Raw genomic sequence first — 18411 nt, 5'->3', positions numbered from 1 at the left:
GAGGATGGCTCCGTTGCTATGCTTCAGGCACCGCTTTGCCCCTGTGGCGTGCTCAACCCGAACGAGGTTCGTTGGGGTCACTTGACCGCTTCATTCGACAGCCAACGACTCAGACAAGCACAGCAGAGCGTCTCTCATCTCTTCCAGCAAGCACTCTTCTAATAATGGTACGCTGCTCTCATGAAGCGTCAAATCGATCGCTGACACGTGTTTGGCAGGGATTCTTCTCGTCCGACTCTGATGCAAGTCTTTTCACGGCTGTCATTCTACCCTGATCTCTCCTTGTCTTCGTTCTTGGCCTCACCGTGCTGTTTCGTCTGTCCAGCATGCTCAAGCCGACCAATGGCTCTCGTTCACTCGTTTGGTCCCTCGTCGGGCCCCGCGGCTGCCGCCTGCCGTGAGCAGCAAGACTTTCTTCTATCTCTCTGGGTGCCTCAGCAAGCCTCGCCGGCTCTATATTCAGCGCACTTGCGCAGTCGCTGACCTGACGCCATCTCGACAGGAAGCTCAGGCACACTCCAAGGTGTACGGTGATAAGTTCCACGAGCACAAGGCGAGCCTGACCCACGAAGGTATCGCTGCCGCGGCTGCCTACGAAGCTACACGTAGCTACGAGAAGCACCAAGCCGCAAAGGGNGAGCCGATCAAGCACGAAAAGGCAGTCGCCGCCCTTGCCGCTCTCGCCGCTGCTGCTGTCGATGGCCTCGTTGAGACAAAGGGCCTGGACGCTTACGACCGCGAGAAGCTCAAGTATGACGCCAAGAAGAAGGCCGAGGCTGCCTACGAGACCTACTAAGCTCGTCTGACAGCCCGGTCCGACCCAAGTTCAACACTGACGAACAAAGAGAAGAGATCACGCAAGAACGACAAGCGTAGATCGGCAAGGACTGTGAGCTTAGCCAGAGCTTCAACGCTCTTCCGGAATTGCATGTTCTTTGTCTCTGTGCGGTCTGCTGGTCATGATCCAGGAGCTCGCCAGCTGAGCGCTGAGCGTTTGAAGCTGCTCTTTGACATCGTCGCGTCCGTCTGACCTTGCAACGTCGGCGAGTCACGAGCCACCTGTCACAAGCCAGAGAGGTCATCTCGCAAGCAGAGCATGTCAGACTGGCGTCCTTCTGGGCAGAATTGGCCATGCCTTCATCAAAGATCGTTAGCCGATGATCATCAATCATCGGCTTGCACGCGAGCGACAGCTTGTGACTTGAGCCGCCTCGCAGCGTGGCTGTTGACTGCTGAGTCATCCTGCGAACGACTGTATTTCTCGCATACTATCCCTTTCACATCGTCTTCACGGCTCATCCTCGTAGCCGGCCATGCATGGGGCCTGCATGCTACGCAGCTTAAGTGGCTCATCTCGCAGTCAGCTTCATGGCCGACACCACTCAGCAACGCTTGAACGTCCTGAACGATGCAGGAGCATGGTATGGCCATACTCAATGTTCCACTCGGCAAGAAAGATCAGCCTAAGATTTGTACGCAAGATCCGACGCTGTTTTCGGAGCGTACGGCCGCCTCTTGCTGGAGGTCGCAAGCAGATAGCTCGCACTGTGCTCAGCGAGCTGAGCAACACTGTGCTCGATGACGTTTGCGCTTTGAAGGGCATCATTGCGTCTAGCATCGCCTCGTCGTGAATAATACTGATCATGCCAACGACTGATCAGCTCCGCCTGAGCCTGCTCGGGCCTCGCCGCCCGTCCTTTTGAGCTACTCGATTGCAATGCCGGATGCCAGCTGCATAGACGGAGAGACTGATCCTCATTTTCGCTCGACAGTCCCTTCTGAGGAGCTCACTTCTTCCTCGCCATTCAAAGATGCAAAGGTTGCGTCCAGGCCAGCTTCTTCTTCGATTCAATCCTGGCAGGATCAAAGTATACGTCGATGGCTTCAAATACGTTCGCAGAGACTAGGTCATTCTTCGAGCAGCCATTGTGAACATTGTTCCGCGAGGACGGGCCTTTGATGCAATGCATAGTAAGTGACGCCAAGACCGAGCCAATGTGAATGCGAGTGAGTGTAATGTCAACTGATACATCCGTGGCAAGTCTCTTCAATACTCATCCTCCTCGACCGAGGCATTGAGTGATCGCTTTGCGGGCGCAGCTGCGGCCGGAGGCGCAACCATGACACAGCCACCGAAAGGACCAGCACGAGCGGCATTTCGACACCGGACCATCGCCGGGCCGTCTGGCAAAGTGGTAGCACGAGCGACGAGTGGGAAGTCGGTGGCCTTGGCGCGAGAACGAGAGTTTTCGCCAGGGATGTTAGTGACGACTTCCATGTCTGTGAATGTAGCACCCATGTCGACCGACACTGAGAGGCATGTGCGTCAGCGACAATCAGCCAGCAAGGGCCCAAAGACATACTTTGACATGTGTAGGGGCCACCACCATCGCCGTTGATCTGATGTAAAGTCATTTTGACCGTGCCATCCTTGAACATGGTAGGCATCTGACCGCCATCGATCATGGCCCGGACTTGCGTGAGCTCCGGGTTCGCGTTGTTGCCACCCGCTAAGGTTCTGCCACAAACGCCTGCCGTGCCTGCGGTTATCTCACGGTCTCGAATGATACTCGTATCGGCTTGGAAGGGATCGCGCCGTGTGCCATCACGCGGTGTAGAGTCAACAATGCCTATGCCTTTGCCCGTGACGCCGTTCTCTCCCTGGACTGCAACCAGTGCACCGTGGCCGAGCGCAACTGAGGCGAGTGCGAGCGTGACAAATGTGGAGGTGACGAACTTCATACTGTCAAAGTGTGTCTTGTAATGTGCGTGACTAGGTGACCTGCACCGATGATTTGCTTGGCTGGTAGTAGCTGGCTGGAGAGAAGCTGAGAGGATGGAATGCGGTGCTTGACGCAGGCCTTATGGGATTTGCTAAGCCCCATCGGGAGCCTCTGCCGCGAAGGGAATGATTCACATGCGCACACGCTAACGAGTATCGTGGCTTGACGAGGAAGAGGCGTGACTTTCGCCGAGAAGCGGCCCAAGCGCTGTCAGGCAGGGTGGCGGCGAAAGATAACGTGACGTGACATCGCGTCCAATGAAAACCTTAAAACAATAAATTCTACTGACGAGCCGCGGCCTTGCCTTGCCAAGGACAGACCGAACGAACGTTGGGCGTCGCTGGTCGACAAGAGATTGCCTACCGCTCCGTCTGTGACGCTCGATTAAGACTGGCGAGCTTGGAACCTCTCACGACGGAGGCGCACGGGCTCGACGCCTGCGTACTTCTCACACCTCTCGCCGGCCGAGGAGTGCGCACAGGCCGGGAGAGGCAGCATCATACCTCGAAGCTGCGCCAGTAGACCCGCAAACTAGACGTTCCCGACAGCAGCACACGGTCTGCGGATCAAAAGCGGCCCGCCAACCCAGGCTGGGTGAAGCAGAACATGGCGAGAGATAGACTCGCAGCCATTCGCGTGAGTCATCATGGAGCGACGCACTTCGTCTACCAAGCTGACTCGCGTATCTTCAGGCTGCCCAGAATGGACCGGCAAACCAATTCAGTCGCGATTACCAGGACGAATATGACTACGGCGAGCGATCTTATCCTGCTCAGACGCGACAGGCCTCCTCCAGGAGCCGACAGCCGGCCGAGGAGGCTCACTACAGGCGCGAGAGCTACTACGAGGAACCATCGCCGAGGAGGCCAACGCACAATCGTAGAGAGTCGGGCAGTTATCAGGCCTCCGGCAACTTCTCGAGGCCTTCCCGTATCGCCTCCCTCGCGCCTCAGCCAGCAGACTACGCACGGGCGCGTCAGGATGATGAAGAAGACCTGTATCGTCAACATCCACGTGGCAATGAGAGCACTTATGCTCGTGGCATGCAGCCAGTGAGCTCAAATTCGAGGCGGCAAGATGAACGGTATCGGTCAGAGGAGCGATCTCGACAAGCCGAACGCGGGCGGCCATCCTATGAGCGCTACGACACCGGCGCTACGGATGACTCCGAAAACGCAGAGGACGCGCGTGGCCGACCAGCCCAAGGGTATTCAGCAAGGTCGAACTCGCAAAAGCAATCGCGTCGCGCACCAGAGAACGTAATGCCAGAGACGGCGAGGCAGCCCGAACGAGGCTTGCTTGCGCCACAATCTGCGTATCGAGGGGCGCAAAGGCAATCCTCGATGCGTTCTGAAGCGATGAGCTATGCGTCTGGCTCGGCAGATTCGTACACTCTTGCCAGTGGCAACAAATCAACCGCAACTCTGCCTGATGCGCCCAGTCTGCCCTACAACGGCTCAGCCAGGGCACAGGGACCAGAAACGAAGCCGCTGCAGATCGTCAAGATGAGCCCGCTGGAGGCTCGAGCACTAGAGGCAGCCTATGGCTCGATGGAGACTTTCTTCAACGAGCTCACAGAAATTGATGGCATGAATCAGACCCTCGCCGAGCTGGTTGATCAGGTCGAGAATTTGCATGCGCGTCAGCTTGATTCGACGGGCCTTGATGCACAAAGCGAGGTATGACGGCTTTTCTGGGCTTCCTGCTCTTGCTGACAATACGGAGTCAGGCTGTCACACGCGATGTGGACAGGACACAGATCCAAATCCGCGCGCTCAACGCAAAAACATCGGCCAAGATCAAGATTCTAGAAGCACGCAATGCCCGTCCGGTCAATGTCGCTCAGAACGACATTGACACTCGGCGCACTCAGACTGCTCGAATCAAGGACAAGTTTATACAGACAGTTCAACGGTACCAGCAAGTCGAGCTTGTCCATCGTCAGCAGAGCAAGAACAGGCTGGCGCGTCAATACAAGACCGTCAACCCAGATCTATCGGATCAAGAAGTCCAGGCTGCGGTGCGAGATGCCTTTGAAGGCGGCGAAGGACAGCAGATCTTCGCTCAGGCCTTCCGCAATACGAACCGCGTCGGTGCCGTCCGCAGTGCTGCCGCGGCAGTCGAGCAGAGGCATCAGGATATCCAGCGTATCGAGAAGACGCTCACCGAACTCGCACAGCTTTTCAACGATATGGCAACGCTGATCGAACAGCAAGACGTACAGATCGTTCAGATTGAGCAGCAAGCCGAATTCGCGAGCAAGGAAGTCGAGACCGCCCAGCAGGAGCTCGTCAAAGGCAAAGTGTCTGCGAAAGGGGCGCGCAGCAAGCGGAAATGCTGCGCCGGCATATTCGCAGCTATCATCCTTGTCGTCATCGTCGTCGTCGTCATCTATGTGCTCAAGATTCGTGGGTCGAACGACAACAATAGTAGTAACAACCAAAACCGGGCTGTCACGGCGACGACTGCTGATCCTGCCCAAGTCGTCACAGACGCGTCCGGCGAAACAGCTTCCAATCCACTGCCGGGCATCACACTCACGCCGCTTACATCGACCGCTGAAGCCGACCCCGGCACCGTCGCGACTGCCTCGGCCGACCCTGGCGTTGCAACGGTGACGGTCACAGAGGGCGCTGCAAGCACTCAGATGGCACGACTGCGGCGGCGAGCGAGATCGATCGAAGATGTAGACTAGTTCACCTTTATACACTTATAATCACGCTGCGTACCAACACCAATGCATCTTGGGTCTCATGCCGATGCGGTGCCTGCGTATGCGAACGGTCGAATCGAGGGGGCGGGCCGTTCGTAGCCTTGTATGGATTTGCCAGCGAGGTAGCCACGCTTGGCCGGGTCCTGTACGACTCAGACACATCAGCTGACGACGCTCGGTCCGTTCCGGGGGACTGACTGTATAGTAGTCGAGATCTTTCTTCGTCGTCGGCAGAGCCTGCCTCGGCAAAGCGAGACCTTTTGCCTCGAAGCGGTGGGGTTTGAGGAGAGCACGTAGGCCGAGTCTGTTGTGGTAGACAGCTTGGATCTTGCCACCTGCATCTTCGACACGCTTTATAGCGGTCTTTGACGCTCTGGAGACGTATATCTCGATGGGCGGCAGAGGTACGGAGTGACCAGGATCACCGACAGCCTGAATGACCGATCAGTCAAGCGAGGTATGTGACCTACATTGGGCACTGACATCACTGAGCAGTTTGACGCCACCTTGCTCGACTTTGTGAACACAGCCAGACTCGAGCAATTCGCGCATGGTGATGGGTCGCGTGGGATCGATGCGACCTGTGAGGATCCACTGGTGCAGTCGATTGAGTGGCAGGACTGTGTTGGGCTCAGAGGTACTGCCTCTCGAGCATCAGGACCTGCTACATCGCGTAGGACAGTGCAGATCCGTACGGGGGTGTGAAGCCTCTTTTGGGCACAGTCCTGCTGAGCGGCGTCTGACCGCCGGTGAAGCCCCGTCGAGGCACTGGCATCCGGCATGAGCTCAGCAGACGCTACCAAGATGGCGACTGACCTCCGCCCCTCGCGTTTTGCCCCTTGTGGCCCTTTGTGGCCGTCTTGCCTCGACCAGATCCAGGACCTCTGCCTACTCGTTTTCGCTAAAGACGTCAAGCCATCTGTGATCAGCTTTGCACCAAGAGACCCGATCGTGTTCGCTCACATTCTTCGTGGCGCCTTTGACTGGTGCTAGGGCTGCTAGATGATTGGACGCAGGTGTAGCGTAAGACCGACTCTGACATGGACCTGGTAAGCCGGATGGCAGACGATCAAGCGGGCGTCGCGGAGGAGAGCAAGTTGCTACGGCTGGAGCCGATGATGACGAAGAAGAGGGCAGTCTGCTCGTCGAAGCTATCGCTAGCCGAGCCAGTCCTCGCCAGCTCATCGTTATTCGACTCTGACAGGTTATCGACGTGGCGGATGAGACAGGCTAGGCTGACAGCGGCGCCGCTGCCAGGACGGCCACACGTGTCGCGGTCGCGGAGCGGCACAGCCAAACGACGACGTCGAGGATGCCTCTGCGCAGGCCGGGCAGCGATCAGGCAAGCAGGGTTGAGCCTCATTCTGCAGTCTCATGCTCACTGGAGAGGCTTCAGCGACCACCAGCATACGCTAGCGTCGTCCAGAGAGTCTACGGGCGCACCCTGCGACCCGTCATCATTTTGCAGTGCATCATCGGTCTACGTGAGCCTGCTGAGCTCACAAGCTGCCAAGCTGATCCCGAGAACGACTGTGTCAGTCTACGGAGCGATATCAGGCGCACGCTGGCTCAGAGACACCAATGATACCGGCGAGACCACCCGGCTCAAGACGTTCGACATCATTCTCGGCGTCCTCCTCCTCCGTCGGTCGTGCTCTCTTCCCTGCATGGCGAGATTTATGACCAGCGCATGCTTGCAGTCGTCGCTCTCATCGAAATGCTCGGCCTACATGCCGCCGTACTGCAGCGGGCCAAGTTCGCACGCCTCTACTTCATCGCCTCTACCGTCGCCGCCGCCCTGACACTCACCATCGGTCTCGTACGCATCGTCGTTCATTTTGTTGCAAAGAGCGACATCATCGCTCAGTGCGTCCTCGAGAACCAGGGGGCGCAAGATGACGATGGCGTCCTCTTGACCGATGCCCAGCTCACCGACGCCTGCAACTCCTCCTGGTCAAGCGGGACCTACTTCGACATCGGCTGGCTCATCGTCACCGTCCTGCTCTCTCTGCTCTGGGCATCTACCGCAGCAGGCTACTATCACGAGCTACAGGCAGGCACAAAGCTTCCGTCCGATCGCTACCAGCTCAACGCCTACGCGCCCCAGGACGCGCCTTTCCAGCCAGGCACACCCTGGACTGCCAACACTGCGCCGCCGTACACGGGCTATTCTGCCCCTCAGACGAATCCGGACGGTCTGCCGATCTATGACCAAGCAGGTTTTGACGGTCAGACGGCAGATAAGAAGGATAGATTCGGTCAAGAGGAAGAGCAAGAGCTTGATCATCAGCAACAGAGTCGCCATCTCTATGATGACCTACCAAGACGGAGTACATCGAGCAATGACTCGAGCTCTACCGTCGTTCTCAACGCCGGACGGGAATCAGAAGCTCGTGTCTGATCTCTCGAGCGAGAACGTTGTGGTCTCTATGCTCATTCACTTGACGTCTGTTGTAAAGCCAGTCTGGGCATCGACATTATGCAGAGCGCTGTCAGATTCACTCTCACTTCGTCGACCTGCTATGGGAGGTTTTACTTCCTGCAATGATTGTACAAGTGCTTCTAGCTAGCGAGCCGAACTCGCCGACCTAGTAAGAACGCGTGAAGGGCGCAACGGAGGCGCACTCCTTCTCGTCCAGAGTCTGCGACTGAACCGCACGGTAGCCGATCTCTACCTTGTTCTCGCCCGTCAGCGGGTCCCACTTGTGCGTCGAAAGCGTGTGCTTCATCCAGTCCTTGTCGTCCCGGTCCGGATAGTCCTCCCGCGCGTGCGCACCACGAGACTCCTTACGTGCTGCGGCAGAAGTCACAGTCTGATAAGCGCTCGTGAGCAGGTTGCGAAGCTCGAGCGTCTCGACGAGATCGGTGTTCCAGATCGTGCTGCGATCCTTGATGCCGACATCCTTGAAGCTATCAACGACGTTGTGCATCTTCTTGACACCCTCATCGAGCGATTCCTGTGTCCTGAAAACAGCGGCGTCGCTCTGCATCGTTTTCTGCATGTTCAATCGGATCTCAGACGTGTGTTTCGCGCCGGTGGATGATCGGAGAGCGTCAAAGTCTTCGATCGACTTCATGCCAGCGTCGGCAGAGATCTTCTTGTGTGGTTTACCCGGCTCGAGATTCTCCTTGATGTGGTTCGCGCACGCTCGTCCGAAGACGACAATATCAAGCAGGCTGTTAGCGCCCAATCGATTGGCTCCGTGCACTGACACGCAAGCTGCTTCACCAGCAGCGTACAAGCCTGGCACAACCTTATCCTTGCCGTCGGCGCCGACTGTCAAAACCTCGCCGGTGTACTTGGTTGGGATGCCGCCCATGTTGTAGTGCACGGTCGGCAGGACTGGGATGGGCTCCTTGGTGACATCGACACCAGCAAAGATGGCAGCTGTCTCTGAGATACCGGGCAGACGCTCGTGGAGAACCTCGGGTGGCAAGTGCGATAGCTGAAGGAAAGCGTGGTCCTTGTCAGGTCCGACGCCTCGTCCCTCTCTGATCTCGATCGTCATCGAGCGAGACACAACGTCCCGCGAAGCGAGATCCTTTGCAGTGGGGGCGTATCGCTCCATGAAGCGCTCGCCCTCCGAGTTGAGCAGATAACCACCTTCACCGCGAGAACCTTCGGTGATCAAGCAGCCTGCGCCGTAGATACCAGTCGGGTGGAACTGCACGAACTCCAGATCCTGTAGCGGCAGGCCGGCGCGAGCGACCATGGCACCTCCATCGCCTGAGCAAGTATGTGCTGACGTGCAAGAGAAATAAGCGCGCCCGTAACCGCCAGTCGCGAGAACGGTCTTGTGAGATCTGAAGCGGTGCAGTGTGCCGTCCTCCTGATTATAGGCCATGACGCCGACGCATTCTCCATCTTCCATTATCAAATCGAGCGCGAAAAACTCGATGAAGAAGTTGGTATTGTGTCTGAGTGATTGGCCGTATAGAGCTAAGCTGAATGTCAGCTTTCTTCAACACAGCTGGGACAAAGGACGTACTGTGCAGCATAGCATGACCGGTACGATCCGCCGCAGCAGCACATCGGTAGGCTTGGCCGCCTTTGCCGTATTTGAGTGATTGGCCACCGAAAGCACGCTGGTAGATCTTGCCCTCCTTTGTGCGGGAAAAAGGTAGACCGAAGTGCTCGAGCTCGAGGACGGCCCTGCGTACGGAAGATAATGAGCGACGGTCAGGGCGTATGGCAGATTGAACGTACTGAGGCGCCTCGCGGCACATGTAATGGATCGCGTCCTGATCACCGAGCCAATCGGATCCTCTGCATGCGAAGACTTCATCAATCAATCGGTCGCAGCTTGTAGCACGGCACTGACTTGACGGTGTCATACATGTGCCATCGCCAGTCATCCTCTGTCATGTTGCCGAGCGCTGCGTTGATGCCGCCCTGTCATTGGCCGGCGTATCAGCAGGCGCATCAATTGGCGACAACATGTATGCATACCTGAGCAGCAACGGTGTGCGATCGGGTCGGGAAGAGCTTCGTGATGGCGGCAGTATTGAGGCCGGCCTCAGCGAGACCGAATGCCGCGCGCAGGCCTGCACCACCGGCGCCGACAACGACGGCATCGTATTCGTGGTCAATGACAGGATACTTGCCAGACATGAGGGACTGTGGGCATGCATCGAGGTCAGCCAAACGCCTTCTGGGGAAAGTCACGCCATCGCCATTGGGATCGAGGCGACGCGATCGCCACCTCATCCTATGACAAGCTGACGATGGCTTCTCTGAACTTACGGGTGCTTCCTTTGCCCTCAAGGGAGAGTTGGCGATGACCTGCGCTCGCCTAGAGCTGCTCGAAAAGGCACGATGGCCGGCACATGCGACGGCAGGTACATTTCTGCTGACTGCAAATGCTCGTGTCAGCATCGTCGCAGTGCTGATTGAAGCTATCATTTGACTGACCCGCTAGCTGGCGAGATGTTGAGGCGAGTACTGGCCTGACAGCGCTTGTAGATCGAAGCATGGAGACCATGATCTCTGGCGGGATGGAGCGTGGCCAGTGACTTGATCGTCAAGTCTTTTGCTGATCGGAGACCAGGTCAGGCTATCTGCGTGTTATTGCTAGCCATGAGCCACGATTGACAGCCAAGGTGATCGAGCGACTTGCCTTCAAGCGTTGACGACCGAATCGAACAGTGAGTCGCCGCCTTGAGTAGCTGTTCTGACACTTACTGTCCGGAACTCGCCGCACCCAAACTGAACGCGTCCCATTGGCCGCAGGCACGACAGGCAGGCGGCGACGACGATGAGCTCTGCAGACGCTCATGGCCGGTGATGGTGCACTATGCAGCAGCAGACACCGAACTCCGGCACGACTGCTCCTGTGCTGCGCAAAGTTGTACATTCCGGCCCCGACAAGCCGGGGAACACTACGCCCAATCAGCGGCCTCCATTCGTGACATCTCGTTCGAGTGCGAACACCAAAGCAAGACCGACTGGCTCCCCGGGATGGTCATCTCCGTCTGCGGTGTCGAGCGACGCCGGTGTGGCGCGAGTCGCTCACACCAACGCAAGCGCGCTGAATAATGCCCAGCCAAAGGTCATCAAGGCCAGCCTTTCCCATGCCAACACAGCGACTAGGCCGCCCTTCTACGGTGCACAGTCTGCGCCCACCTTGAGAGCGCAGACAAACGGCCCGGCCACAACTCAGGATCGTCCGTCCATTGTTTCGCGCGCCACGACATCTCTTCGCTCTACTCCGACACAAGACAATCGGCCTGCTGGGATGGTCAAAGCAAAGAGCTCGGGCGGAGGTGCAATCAATTGGGCAGACGCAACAGATTCGCCCCTCATGGCAAGATCGAAAAGTGCAATCAACTCGAACGCGAGAATCCAAGTTGGACAGGATGCCGTCTTCACTACGACGAGACCACGATCACGCATGTCCACTGCATCCTCATCCGGTGGTATCGGCGGCAGCGAGTCCGCTCGCTCCTCGCCAATCGTAAATAGAACGCCCGCGACCGTCTTTGTGCCATCTGCAGGCACCCCCACTGTACTGCTACCGCTGAGCTCACCTACGAGACGTACTGCCTTTTCCCCATCAGCCAGCGCCGAGACCCTTCTGCCAGCCCTGCCAATATCTGGTGCGTCACTTGAGAATGATATGAACGGAGCCTCCGACGAGCTCGAGGCTTGGAAAGCCAAACTCAATGAAGAAGCAGACGCCAGGGAGCGAGAGCGAGAAGCTCGCGTCCATCGAAAGGTTTGTCAGCGAGATCATTGCACTACCAAGCTGATCGTCATCATCGTCACGAGCAGATTCTGGATTTGGAGATCACAAACGCTTCGTTGCTCGCCATCAACGCCTCGCTGGAGACTGCCAAGCTCAAGCAATCATCTGAGATTCGCAATTTACGCAGACTCAATAGCGACTTTGCACTCGATCCGAGCGTACTCGCTTCTGCCGGCCTGCTCTCGCCGGGTCGTCACGCTCAACATGACGACTTCTCCTCGCACGCTGCGCTAGCAGCTGATGAGCCAGGACAAAGTGACGAAGAGCAAGATCTCGAGACAGTCATGGCACAAGACCATGCTTATGCTGCCATCGTCGTCAAACTCGATATGCTGCTGCGCTCAGGCAGAGATGCGCTGGCCAAGTCGGCAGAAGCGGGTGGTAACAAAGTGCTGACGGCGCTCGAGATTGATACTTCGATCGACGACGGAACTCCTGATCTTTCGTATAGGCAGCAGTCCTTGTCTGTGGACCCAGATGAGAGCACCACGAGTCATTCAGCTTCTCCGGACGTCGGGCTGTTCAGGAACCGAGTATCTGTCCGCTTCAATGTGAGCACTCAGACCGACGATGCGGACTGGGCACAGTCGTCGCCATCTTCACCGAGCGAGACACATCCAGCCGATTATACTGGCAAGTCGTTTCTCTTTAATGCAATTGCAGACGTATGAGTATTTCTGGCTGTTGTAATCAACAACATCTGTACTGGACTTCATGCCAAGTACTGCTGCGCTTTGAGCCACTCTTTGACATCTCCGCGATCTCTGCTCAGCCATGCCGCCTTTGCTCGTACCGAGTCTAGCCCCTGCTTGAGGGCTTGATGATAGGCAGCGGTACTGCACGTATGGGTCAGCCCTATGGAACGAGAACACCCAAAGACGTACTCTTTCTCCTTGAAGAAAGCTTCGACCGCGTCCGCATCTTTTGTCGTCGACAGTCTGTGCAAAATCAGTCTAGTGCAGAGTATTTATCCTGCCACATACCCTTCGAAAGCGTAGCCAATGATGCGACCAAGCTGGAAGCCGCCGTCGAATCGACGGTAAATCAGATCGTAATTCTCTTGCAGCCATGTCCAAACCATTCTACGCGATGCAGCGTTCGACCCAAGACCCTGTTCAAGGGTCAGTAGTGCGAGGAGGACTGCCCAAAAATTGACATACACCAAAGATGTAAAGCAGATCTTGCGTCTTGATTTCGCCATCGCTGATGAGACTGAAAGTGCGTTTGAGGAGGGCTTCATCTTGAGCGAATGCCAGCGAAAAGATAGCTGCGACTTTGTGCTGCGGCGTTGGCGGGCGTCGCATGACTTGCAGAGCGGCATCGTACTGCTTTTCGGCTCCGTAGCGTACAGCAACGACAAAGATCGGGCGAAGTAGATCGCCAGGAATGGCATGATCGTCTCCATCTTGCGAGTAAGCATCGAAGCGGCGAATGCACTCATCGATGATCCTGCATGGCAAGCAATCAGACTCGTACCTCCTCGATAGCTCGGACGTACTCTTGATCATGGGAAGCTGCAGCAGAGCCGATGACGAGAGCTCGCAATTCGCGGACGTCGGGCGCATCAGACTTGCTGACCTCGAAGGAGAGCTTCCGAGCGATGGGTCCCATAAGATGACGACGGAAAGCAGCAATTCCATCTCTGACGTCTTTGGGCTCTTCCCACCACGCTGAATCGATATCCGAAACGCCAGCGTTGATTTCGGTCCAGACGAGGTTCTCGGTCTCACCGTTGAGCTTGTTGACGAGAGCGAGAGCGCCACTCGTCTCGCCATAGCCAGCACGAGCGAGCGTGAAGGCATCCTGGACCAGACCCATCCGATCGTTGAGTGAGAGAGCGCTGTTGGGCTTGGCAGCCTCTTCGCCAAGCTTGGCCAAACGTTCGGGCTGGTAGCGCACGCGGTAGACGCCAGCAGTCTCAGCATTGAGCTTGAAGGACGCGTTGGTGACGTTGTCGATCTTGATGGAAAGCTCACGCTTGTCGAGGATGGCTTTGTTGTCTACGGTCGGCTTGCTCGAGGCACCCATTGTCTTGAGCATGAGTGGTACATACCAGATGGTCTCGTCCTCCTCTGGCGTCGGATCTCCTGTGCTGAGGAAGCGATTCTGTCTGACGGTGATGCCTGTAGAAGTCTCCTCGACATTGATCACAGGGAAGCCAGTCTTGAGTGTCCAATTTGACATGATCTTGGCGACATCGAGCCCGCTTGATTCGGCAATGCCTGCCCATAGATCCTTGGTCTGGCTGTTGCCGTACAGATGAGCTTTGAGGTAAATGGAGACCCCTTTGAGGAAGACTTTTTCGCCAATGAGATTGCTGAGCATCTTGAGCACTGATGCGCCCTTCGAGTAGGAGATGGCATCAAAGATCTGATTGATGAGCTTTGGATCTGGGCAGGGCATCTCGATGGGATGAGATGATCTCTGACTATCGAGAGCGAGAGCGGCGTTGAGATGCTTGCTGATGAAAGCAGAATGAATCTTCCACTCTGGCCAGACTTCGTGTATAATGATGACTTCGCCCATGAGGGTAGCAAAGGCTTCATTGAGCCACAGGTTGTCCCACCAGCCTGGTGAGACGATGTTTCCGAACCACTGATGAGCGACCTCGTGCGACTGAACGCCTGCGGTGAGCTTCTTGCCCGAAATGCCCGAGCGTTCGTCATCGTAGAGATAGATTGCCGTTCTGCCGGTGATGAGGCCCCAGTTCTCCATGGCGCCAGCATCGAAGTCTGCAGCGACGAGGGTATCCAGCTTGGGCAAGGGATAGGCAATATCAAAAATGCGCTCGTAGACGGGCAAGACGAGCTGCTTCACATCGAGAGCGAATTGTGCCTGGTGGATGTGTTCTGGCGTCGTGTAGATACGCATGGGCACCGATTTGTTCGTCAGAGGCGACGTGAAAGCAGACTCGAGATGGACGAACTCGCCGTTGGCATAGGCGACCAGATAGGTTGACATCTTGGGCGTCTTTGCGAATGAGGTACGAAGCCATTCTGACTTTGTTTCCGGGCCTTTCTCTGCCGGGGAGCCTGACTGGAGAAAAGTGACCGAACCATCAGAAGCGATCTCGTTGATCGCGTTCATGTTGCCAAGCGCAACCGTGCCTTTCCGGTGGATGAGATCGAGGGTAAAGGTAGCCTTGAGCGCGGGCTCGTCGAAGCAGGGAAAAGCACGACGGGCGTCGGTGGGCTCGAACTGGGTGAGTGCGTAGCTACCCTTTGAGCCATCTTCCTTGTCGTAGCTCGAGCGATAGTAGCCCTGCATGGAGCCCTCAATCTCGCCCGAGAAGTCATAGGTGATGGTGGCCTTTGAACCAGCAGGCAGTGGAGTGGCAAAGGTAGCGGTGACGCGTTCCAGATCTTCGTCGACTTTGAGGTCAGTGGAAGTCTCCTCGGACGTCGTCTTGAGCTGTGAGGACTTGAGCGACGCTGACCTGACGACCAGGGGCTTCCGCGCATGGAGGGTGATCTCTTTGGTCTCTTGAAGGATCTCAACTCTGGGGCGTCACCATCAACGTGAGCAGAGAAGCGCGTGACAGGGTGCGAGACCGACTCGACCTGAGCTTTGCCCTCGAAAGCCAGTTGCTCGAGATCGCTCTTGATCACGAGATCATAGTGGATCGGTCTGCAAGCTCAATGCTGTCAGCCGTGAGAGGTCTGAGAGCTGCAGAGTCGGACTTGCTTGACAGCGGATCCGAGGCGATAGTCGGTCGATGGCTGCTGCTTGGCGAGTGCCTCGGCAGTACTGCTGGCGCTGCTCATCTTGCGATGGTACGCGCAACCTGGCAGTATCGCTCCGAACAAGGTAGAGCAGGACCGTCGGTGAGTGTGGCCGAGCTGTGCAGGAGCGAGAGGAGCGGAGAGCGCAGTCCGTGCAGACTTCTGATGGCCCAGCAGGACAGCCAAAGCGAGCAAAAGGGATGAGCTCAGGATCCAATAGGGATGTGCTCGTCCGAGTCGCTGACCAGTAGTAGTAGTGCGCTCCTGCTTGTTGCGAGCAATCTTGTCGGCACGAGTCTGCTAGCCTGCCGTACAGGCCTCACGAGCATGCGCTGGACGCTGAGAAGGGACCAGGCAAGCGGCTCACTCAACCGGTGATGATCAAGCAAGTTCGCCCTCAGCTCGTGGCCAGCTCGTGATCGTCCGTTGCCTCGATCGCGACACAGCCGGCAGCCAGCCAGGCAGAGGCAGTCGTCGGCGCGCCAGGTCATCCTAGAGCCATCATGGAGCAAGAGGAGCTCGAAGCCCTCAAGACGGCGCTGCTCGACCGGCTCAGGGAGAGTGGTGAAGCCAACAGGTGCATCTGCAGCCTACTGAACAATTTGCCAGCGCTGACCTGTCTTGCTGCGGGCACGACAGACTGCTCAGGATACTCAAGCAGAGGCTAGTCAGCGTCGGCTGGGACGAGGACGTTCGACAGCTAGCGCTCGACGATCTCGCGAGGGCAGACACGCTCGACACTCGCGCCTCCATCTCACGTATCAGTGAAGAGGCTGCTGATCTCGTTCCCGATGCTGTCCGCAACGAGCTCGTCGACATGCTCAAGGCGTTCATCGATGCCAACGTCGAAGCCTAGATCGACAGCCGGCTCGCCTCGTCATCGTCGCTCGAGACCCTGGACACCAGGCTAGAGAGACCGACCGGTCAGAGATCACAGACAGAAGCGCGAGCAGATGCCAATCCTGACTGGCATCTCCACATGCTCGTCGCACTGCTGATCCGGCAGTCACTCGCTGGCCTAGCGAAGCAGCAGAGCAGCCGCGAACTATCTGATCCCGCAAAGGTGGTCAATACACGGTCACGAGACTGCTGAGCAGGCCTGTAGACCTCGCCCATCGCTATAGGCTCGCGACTTGGTACAGAGCGTGTACATGATGTTCAAGCTGCCTGGATTGCATCAGCTGTCTCGACTTTGACCCTGAGCATACTTCCGCTGCTATACATGCCCGTACAGTGCGCTCGGTTGCCACAGCATCGCAAGCGCATCACTATGCCCTTGTCCGCACAGAGGAGCACCTGCCTGCCTGACTTGAAAGTGTGGTACATCCGAATCCTCTGACTCGGCATGACTTGACTCGAGGCGCGGCGCGACTTTGGCCACACAGCAGATTGGCGCCGGGTAGGATGGCTGGTCTGTCGGTCGACGAGCAGTATGAGCTCATCACGCGGCGGCTGCAAGAGGTTCTCGGCGGTGCTGCCATCCGGACCAAACTCGAAGCCTCGCGAGAGTCAGGTCAACCTGTACGACTCTACTGGGGTAACTTCCTGCCGTAGCTGGGCAGCTCCGTCATGCATCCCTCTGACGCTGCTGCGCAGGTACAGCGACGACGGGACGACGTGAGCAGTGATTGAAACCCCCTTTGGGTACCCATGGCTAACGCCCACAGCAGCCCATGTCGGCTACTTGGTCCCTTTGGCCAAAATTGCAGACTTTCTCAGAGCAGGCCTCCATGTCAAAGTCCTCCTCGCAGACGTCCACGCCTTCCTCGACAACCTCAAGGCGCCCATCGAGCTCATCAACCACCGCGTAGACTTCTACCGCCGAGTTCTTCTCTCCGTCCTGAGATCGATCGGCGTCGAGACCGACAAGCTCGAGTTTGTCACGGGCTCTTCCTACCAGTATGGTCCAAAGTACAACATGGACAAGTACAAGCTATGCGCCATCACTTCCGAGCATGACGCCAAGCGAGCTGGCGCAGAAGTCGTCAAGCAGACCACCAGCGCGCCACTGAGCGGTCTACTCTACCCACTCTTGCAGGCGCTCGACGAGGAATACTTGGGCGTGGATATCCAATTTGGCGGCGTCGATCAGGTTGGCGCTCTCTGTCGAAGCAGTCTAGGCTCACCGCTGATGTATCCTTTGACAGAGGAAGATCTTCATCTACGCCGAAGAGCATCTGCCTAAGCTGGGGTATGCGCAAAGGGCACATCTCATGAACGCTATGGTGCCAGGCCTGGCAGGCGGTAAAATGTCCTCGTCAGATCCAAACAGCAAGATCGACTTTCTCGACGGGCCGAAAGATGTCGCAAAGAAGCTCAAAGCAGCTTTGGCAGCGCCTGGCATTGTCGAAGGCAACGGCGTCCTTGCCTTCATCAAAGCTGTCGTGATGCCGATCAGCTCACTCAAGCTTACTCAGCTTGGCAAATCGCCTTTTGCACATGCAGATGCACCTCCTGCAACTCTCCTCACCGTCGAACGTCCAGACCAATACGGAGGCACGCGACACTACTCAGACTACGACGCCCTCGAAAAGGATTATGCAAGCGAGGACTTGCATCCGAAGGACATCAAAGATGCCGTCACTGTTGCGATTAACCATATCCTCGAACCAGTCCAGGCAGAGTTTGCGACAGACAAGTCGTGGCAGGAGATCGACGCGCTGGCTTACCCTCCTCCTGTCAAAGTGGTCAAAAGCAAAAAGCCAAAGACGACGAAAGAAGAATACGAGCGACTCAAGTCGCAGCAAGCTTCTTCGTCCACAGCTGATGACGGTCAGATCACCCTTGACAGCGTCAGAGCTGCAGCAGATGCAATCAGTGATGTACCGATACCGGACAGCAACAGCAACCCTTAGACGTAGATTGTGATGTAGCATGCGACTGTAGACTGCATTGTTCGTTCTGCAAACAGACAGACATACGGATACGAAGCTTGCCCTGCGTGATCG

The 18411-nt window shown here is 56.9% G+C and overlaps 9 protein-coding genes across 9 annotated transcripts; 5 read left to right on the top strand and 4 right to left on the bottom strand.

The window, feature by feature from the left end:
• Window positions 1–8: 8 nt before the first annotated feature.
• Window positions 9–923, top strand: L969DRAFT_87854 (uncharacterized protein). The gene is given in 4 exon segments (XM_014711766.1): window positions 9–162; window positions 179–183; window positions 219–242; window positions 503–923. 3 exon segments carry the CDS (start codon window positions 181–183, stop codon window positions 794–796), a joined length of 321 nt encoding a protein of 106 aa, XP_014567252.1. The 5' UTR covers window positions 9–162; window positions 179–180; the 3' UTR covers window positions 797–923.
• A 1009-nt stretch (window positions 924–1932) lies between these two features.
• Window positions 1933–2991, bottom strand: L969DRAFT_87852 (uncharacterized protein). Its single transcript, XM_014711765.1, has 2 exons — window positions 2364–2991; window positions 1933–2310 (listed from the first exon to the last, which is right to left on the bottom strand). The coding sequence occupies exons 1-2, from the start codon at window positions 2740–2742 to the stop codon at window positions 2048–2050; spliced, it is 642 nt and encodes a 213-aa protein (XP_014567251.1). The 5' UTR covers window positions 2743–2991; the 3' UTR covers window positions 1933–2047.
• A 104-nt stretch (window positions 2992–3095) lies between these two features.
• Window positions 3096–5478, top strand: L969DRAFT_50175 (uncharacterized protein; the record flags this gene model as incomplete). The annotated part of the gene is made up of 4 exons (XM_014711764.1): window positions 3096–3254; window positions 3306–3419; window positions 3476–4462; window positions 4513–5478. Coding segments are annotated over 4 exons (2226 nt in total), but the record flags the coding sequence as incomplete, so codon positions are not given.
• A 56-nt stretch (window positions 5479–5534) lies between these two features.
• Window positions 5535–6681, bottom strand: L969DRAFT_50016 (uncharacterized protein; the record flags this gene model as incomplete). Its single annotated transcript, XM_014711763.1, has 6 exons — window positions 5535–5639; window positions 5695–5928; window positions 5980–6136; window positions 6192–6264; window positions 6313–6397; window positions 6460–6681. The coding sequence occupies 6 exons, from the start codon at window positions 6679–6681 to the stop codon at window positions 5535–5537; spliced, it is 876 nt and encodes a 291-aa protein (XP_014567249.1).
• A 127-nt stretch (window positions 6682–6808) lies between these two features.
• L969DRAFT_94840 (uncharacterized protein) lies at window positions 6809–7897 on the top strand (the record flags this gene model as incomplete). Its single annotated transcript, XM_014711762.1, has 4 exons — window positions 6809–6838; window positions 6893–6980; window positions 7036–7140; window positions 7197–7897. 4 exons carry the CDS (start codon window positions 6809–6811, stop codon window positions 7895–7897), a joined length of 924 nt encoding a protein of 307 aa, XP_014567248.1.
• A 187-nt stretch (window positions 7898–8084) lies between these two features.
• L969DRAFT_94839 (uncharacterized protein) lies at window positions 8085–10478 on the bottom strand (the record flags this gene model as incomplete). Its single annotated transcript, XM_014711761.1, has 7 exons — window positions 8085–9436; window positions 9486–9649; window positions 9704–9763; window positions 9819–9889; window positions 9947–10114; window positions 10241–10350; window positions 10409–10478. The coding sequence occupies 7 exons, from the start codon at window positions 10476–10478 to the stop codon at window positions 8085–8087; spliced, it is 1995 nt and encodes a 664-aa protein (XP_014567247.1).
• A 246-nt stretch (window positions 10479–10724) lies between these two features.
• Window positions 10725–12821, top strand: L969DRAFT_87850 (uncharacterized protein). The gene is made up of 4 exons (XM_014711760.1): window positions 10725–11711; window positions 11768–12577; window positions 12626–12679; window positions 12725–12821. Exons 1-2 carry the CDS (start codon window positions 10791–10793, stop codon window positions 12410–12412), a joined length of 1566 nt encoding a protein of 521 aa, XP_014567246.1. The 5' UTR covers window positions 10725–10790; the 3' UTR covers window positions 12413–12577; window positions 12626–12679; window positions 12725–12821.
• L969DRAFT_94837 (uncharacterized protein) lies at window positions 12454–15792 on the bottom strand (the record flags this gene model as incomplete). Its single annotated transcript, XM_014711759.1, has 8 exons — window positions 12454–12577; window positions 12626–12679; window positions 12725–12852; window positions 12902–13190; window positions 13240–15240; window positions 15297–15368; window positions 15426–15625; window positions 15709–15792. The coding sequence occupies 8 exons, from the start codon at window positions 15790–15792 to the stop codon at window positions 12454–12456; spliced, it is 2952 nt and encodes a 983-aa protein (XP_014567245.1).
• A 174-nt stretch (window positions 15793–15966) lies between these two features.
• On the top strand, window positions 15967–18318 carry L969DRAFT_49979 (uncharacterized protein; the record flags this gene model as incomplete). Its single annotated transcript, XM_014711758.1, has 8 exons — window positions 15967–16040; window positions 16103–16274; window positions 16320–16529; window positions 16569–16783; window positions 16867–17000; window positions 17060–17080; window positions 17134–17555; window positions 17611–18318. The coding sequence occupies 8 exons, from the start codon at window positions 15967–15969 to the stop codon at window positions 18316–18318; spliced, it is 1956 nt and encodes a 651-aa protein (XP_014567244.1).
• Window positions 18319–18411: the final 93 nt, after the last annotated feature.

This window comes from Mixia osmundae, assembly GCF_000708205.1.
Source record: "Mixia osmundae IAM 14324 unplaced genomic scaffold scaffold_6, whole genome shotgun sequence".
Taxonomy (NCBI): Eukaryota; Fungi; Basidiomycota; class Mixiomycetes; order Mixiales; family Mixiaceae; genus Mixia; species Mixia osmundae.
This window is presented reverse-complemented; position numbering and strand designations above follow the sequence as displayed.

What these genes read in the sequence shown, in the direction of transcription:
- L969DRAFT_87850 (XM_014711760.1), top strand. Translation starts at nt 10,791, where the DNA reads ATGCAGCAGCAGACACCGAACTCCGGCACGACTGCTCCTGTGCTGCGC. An exon ending in AAGCTCGCGTCCATCGAAAG is followed by an intron (nt 11,712 to 11,767) that starts GTTTGTCAGCGA and finishes CGTCACGAGCAG; the next exon opens with ATTCTGGATTTGGAGATCAC.
- L969DRAFT_87852 (XM_014711765.1), bottom strand. Translation starts at nt 2,742, where the DNA reads ATGAAGTTCGTCACCTCCACATTTGTCACGCTCGCACTCGCCTCAGTT. An exon ending in TGGCCCCTACACATGTCAAA is followed by an intron (nt 2,311 to 2,363) that starts GTATGTCTTTGG and finishes CATGCCTCTCAG; the next exon opens with TGTCGGTCGACATGGGTGCT.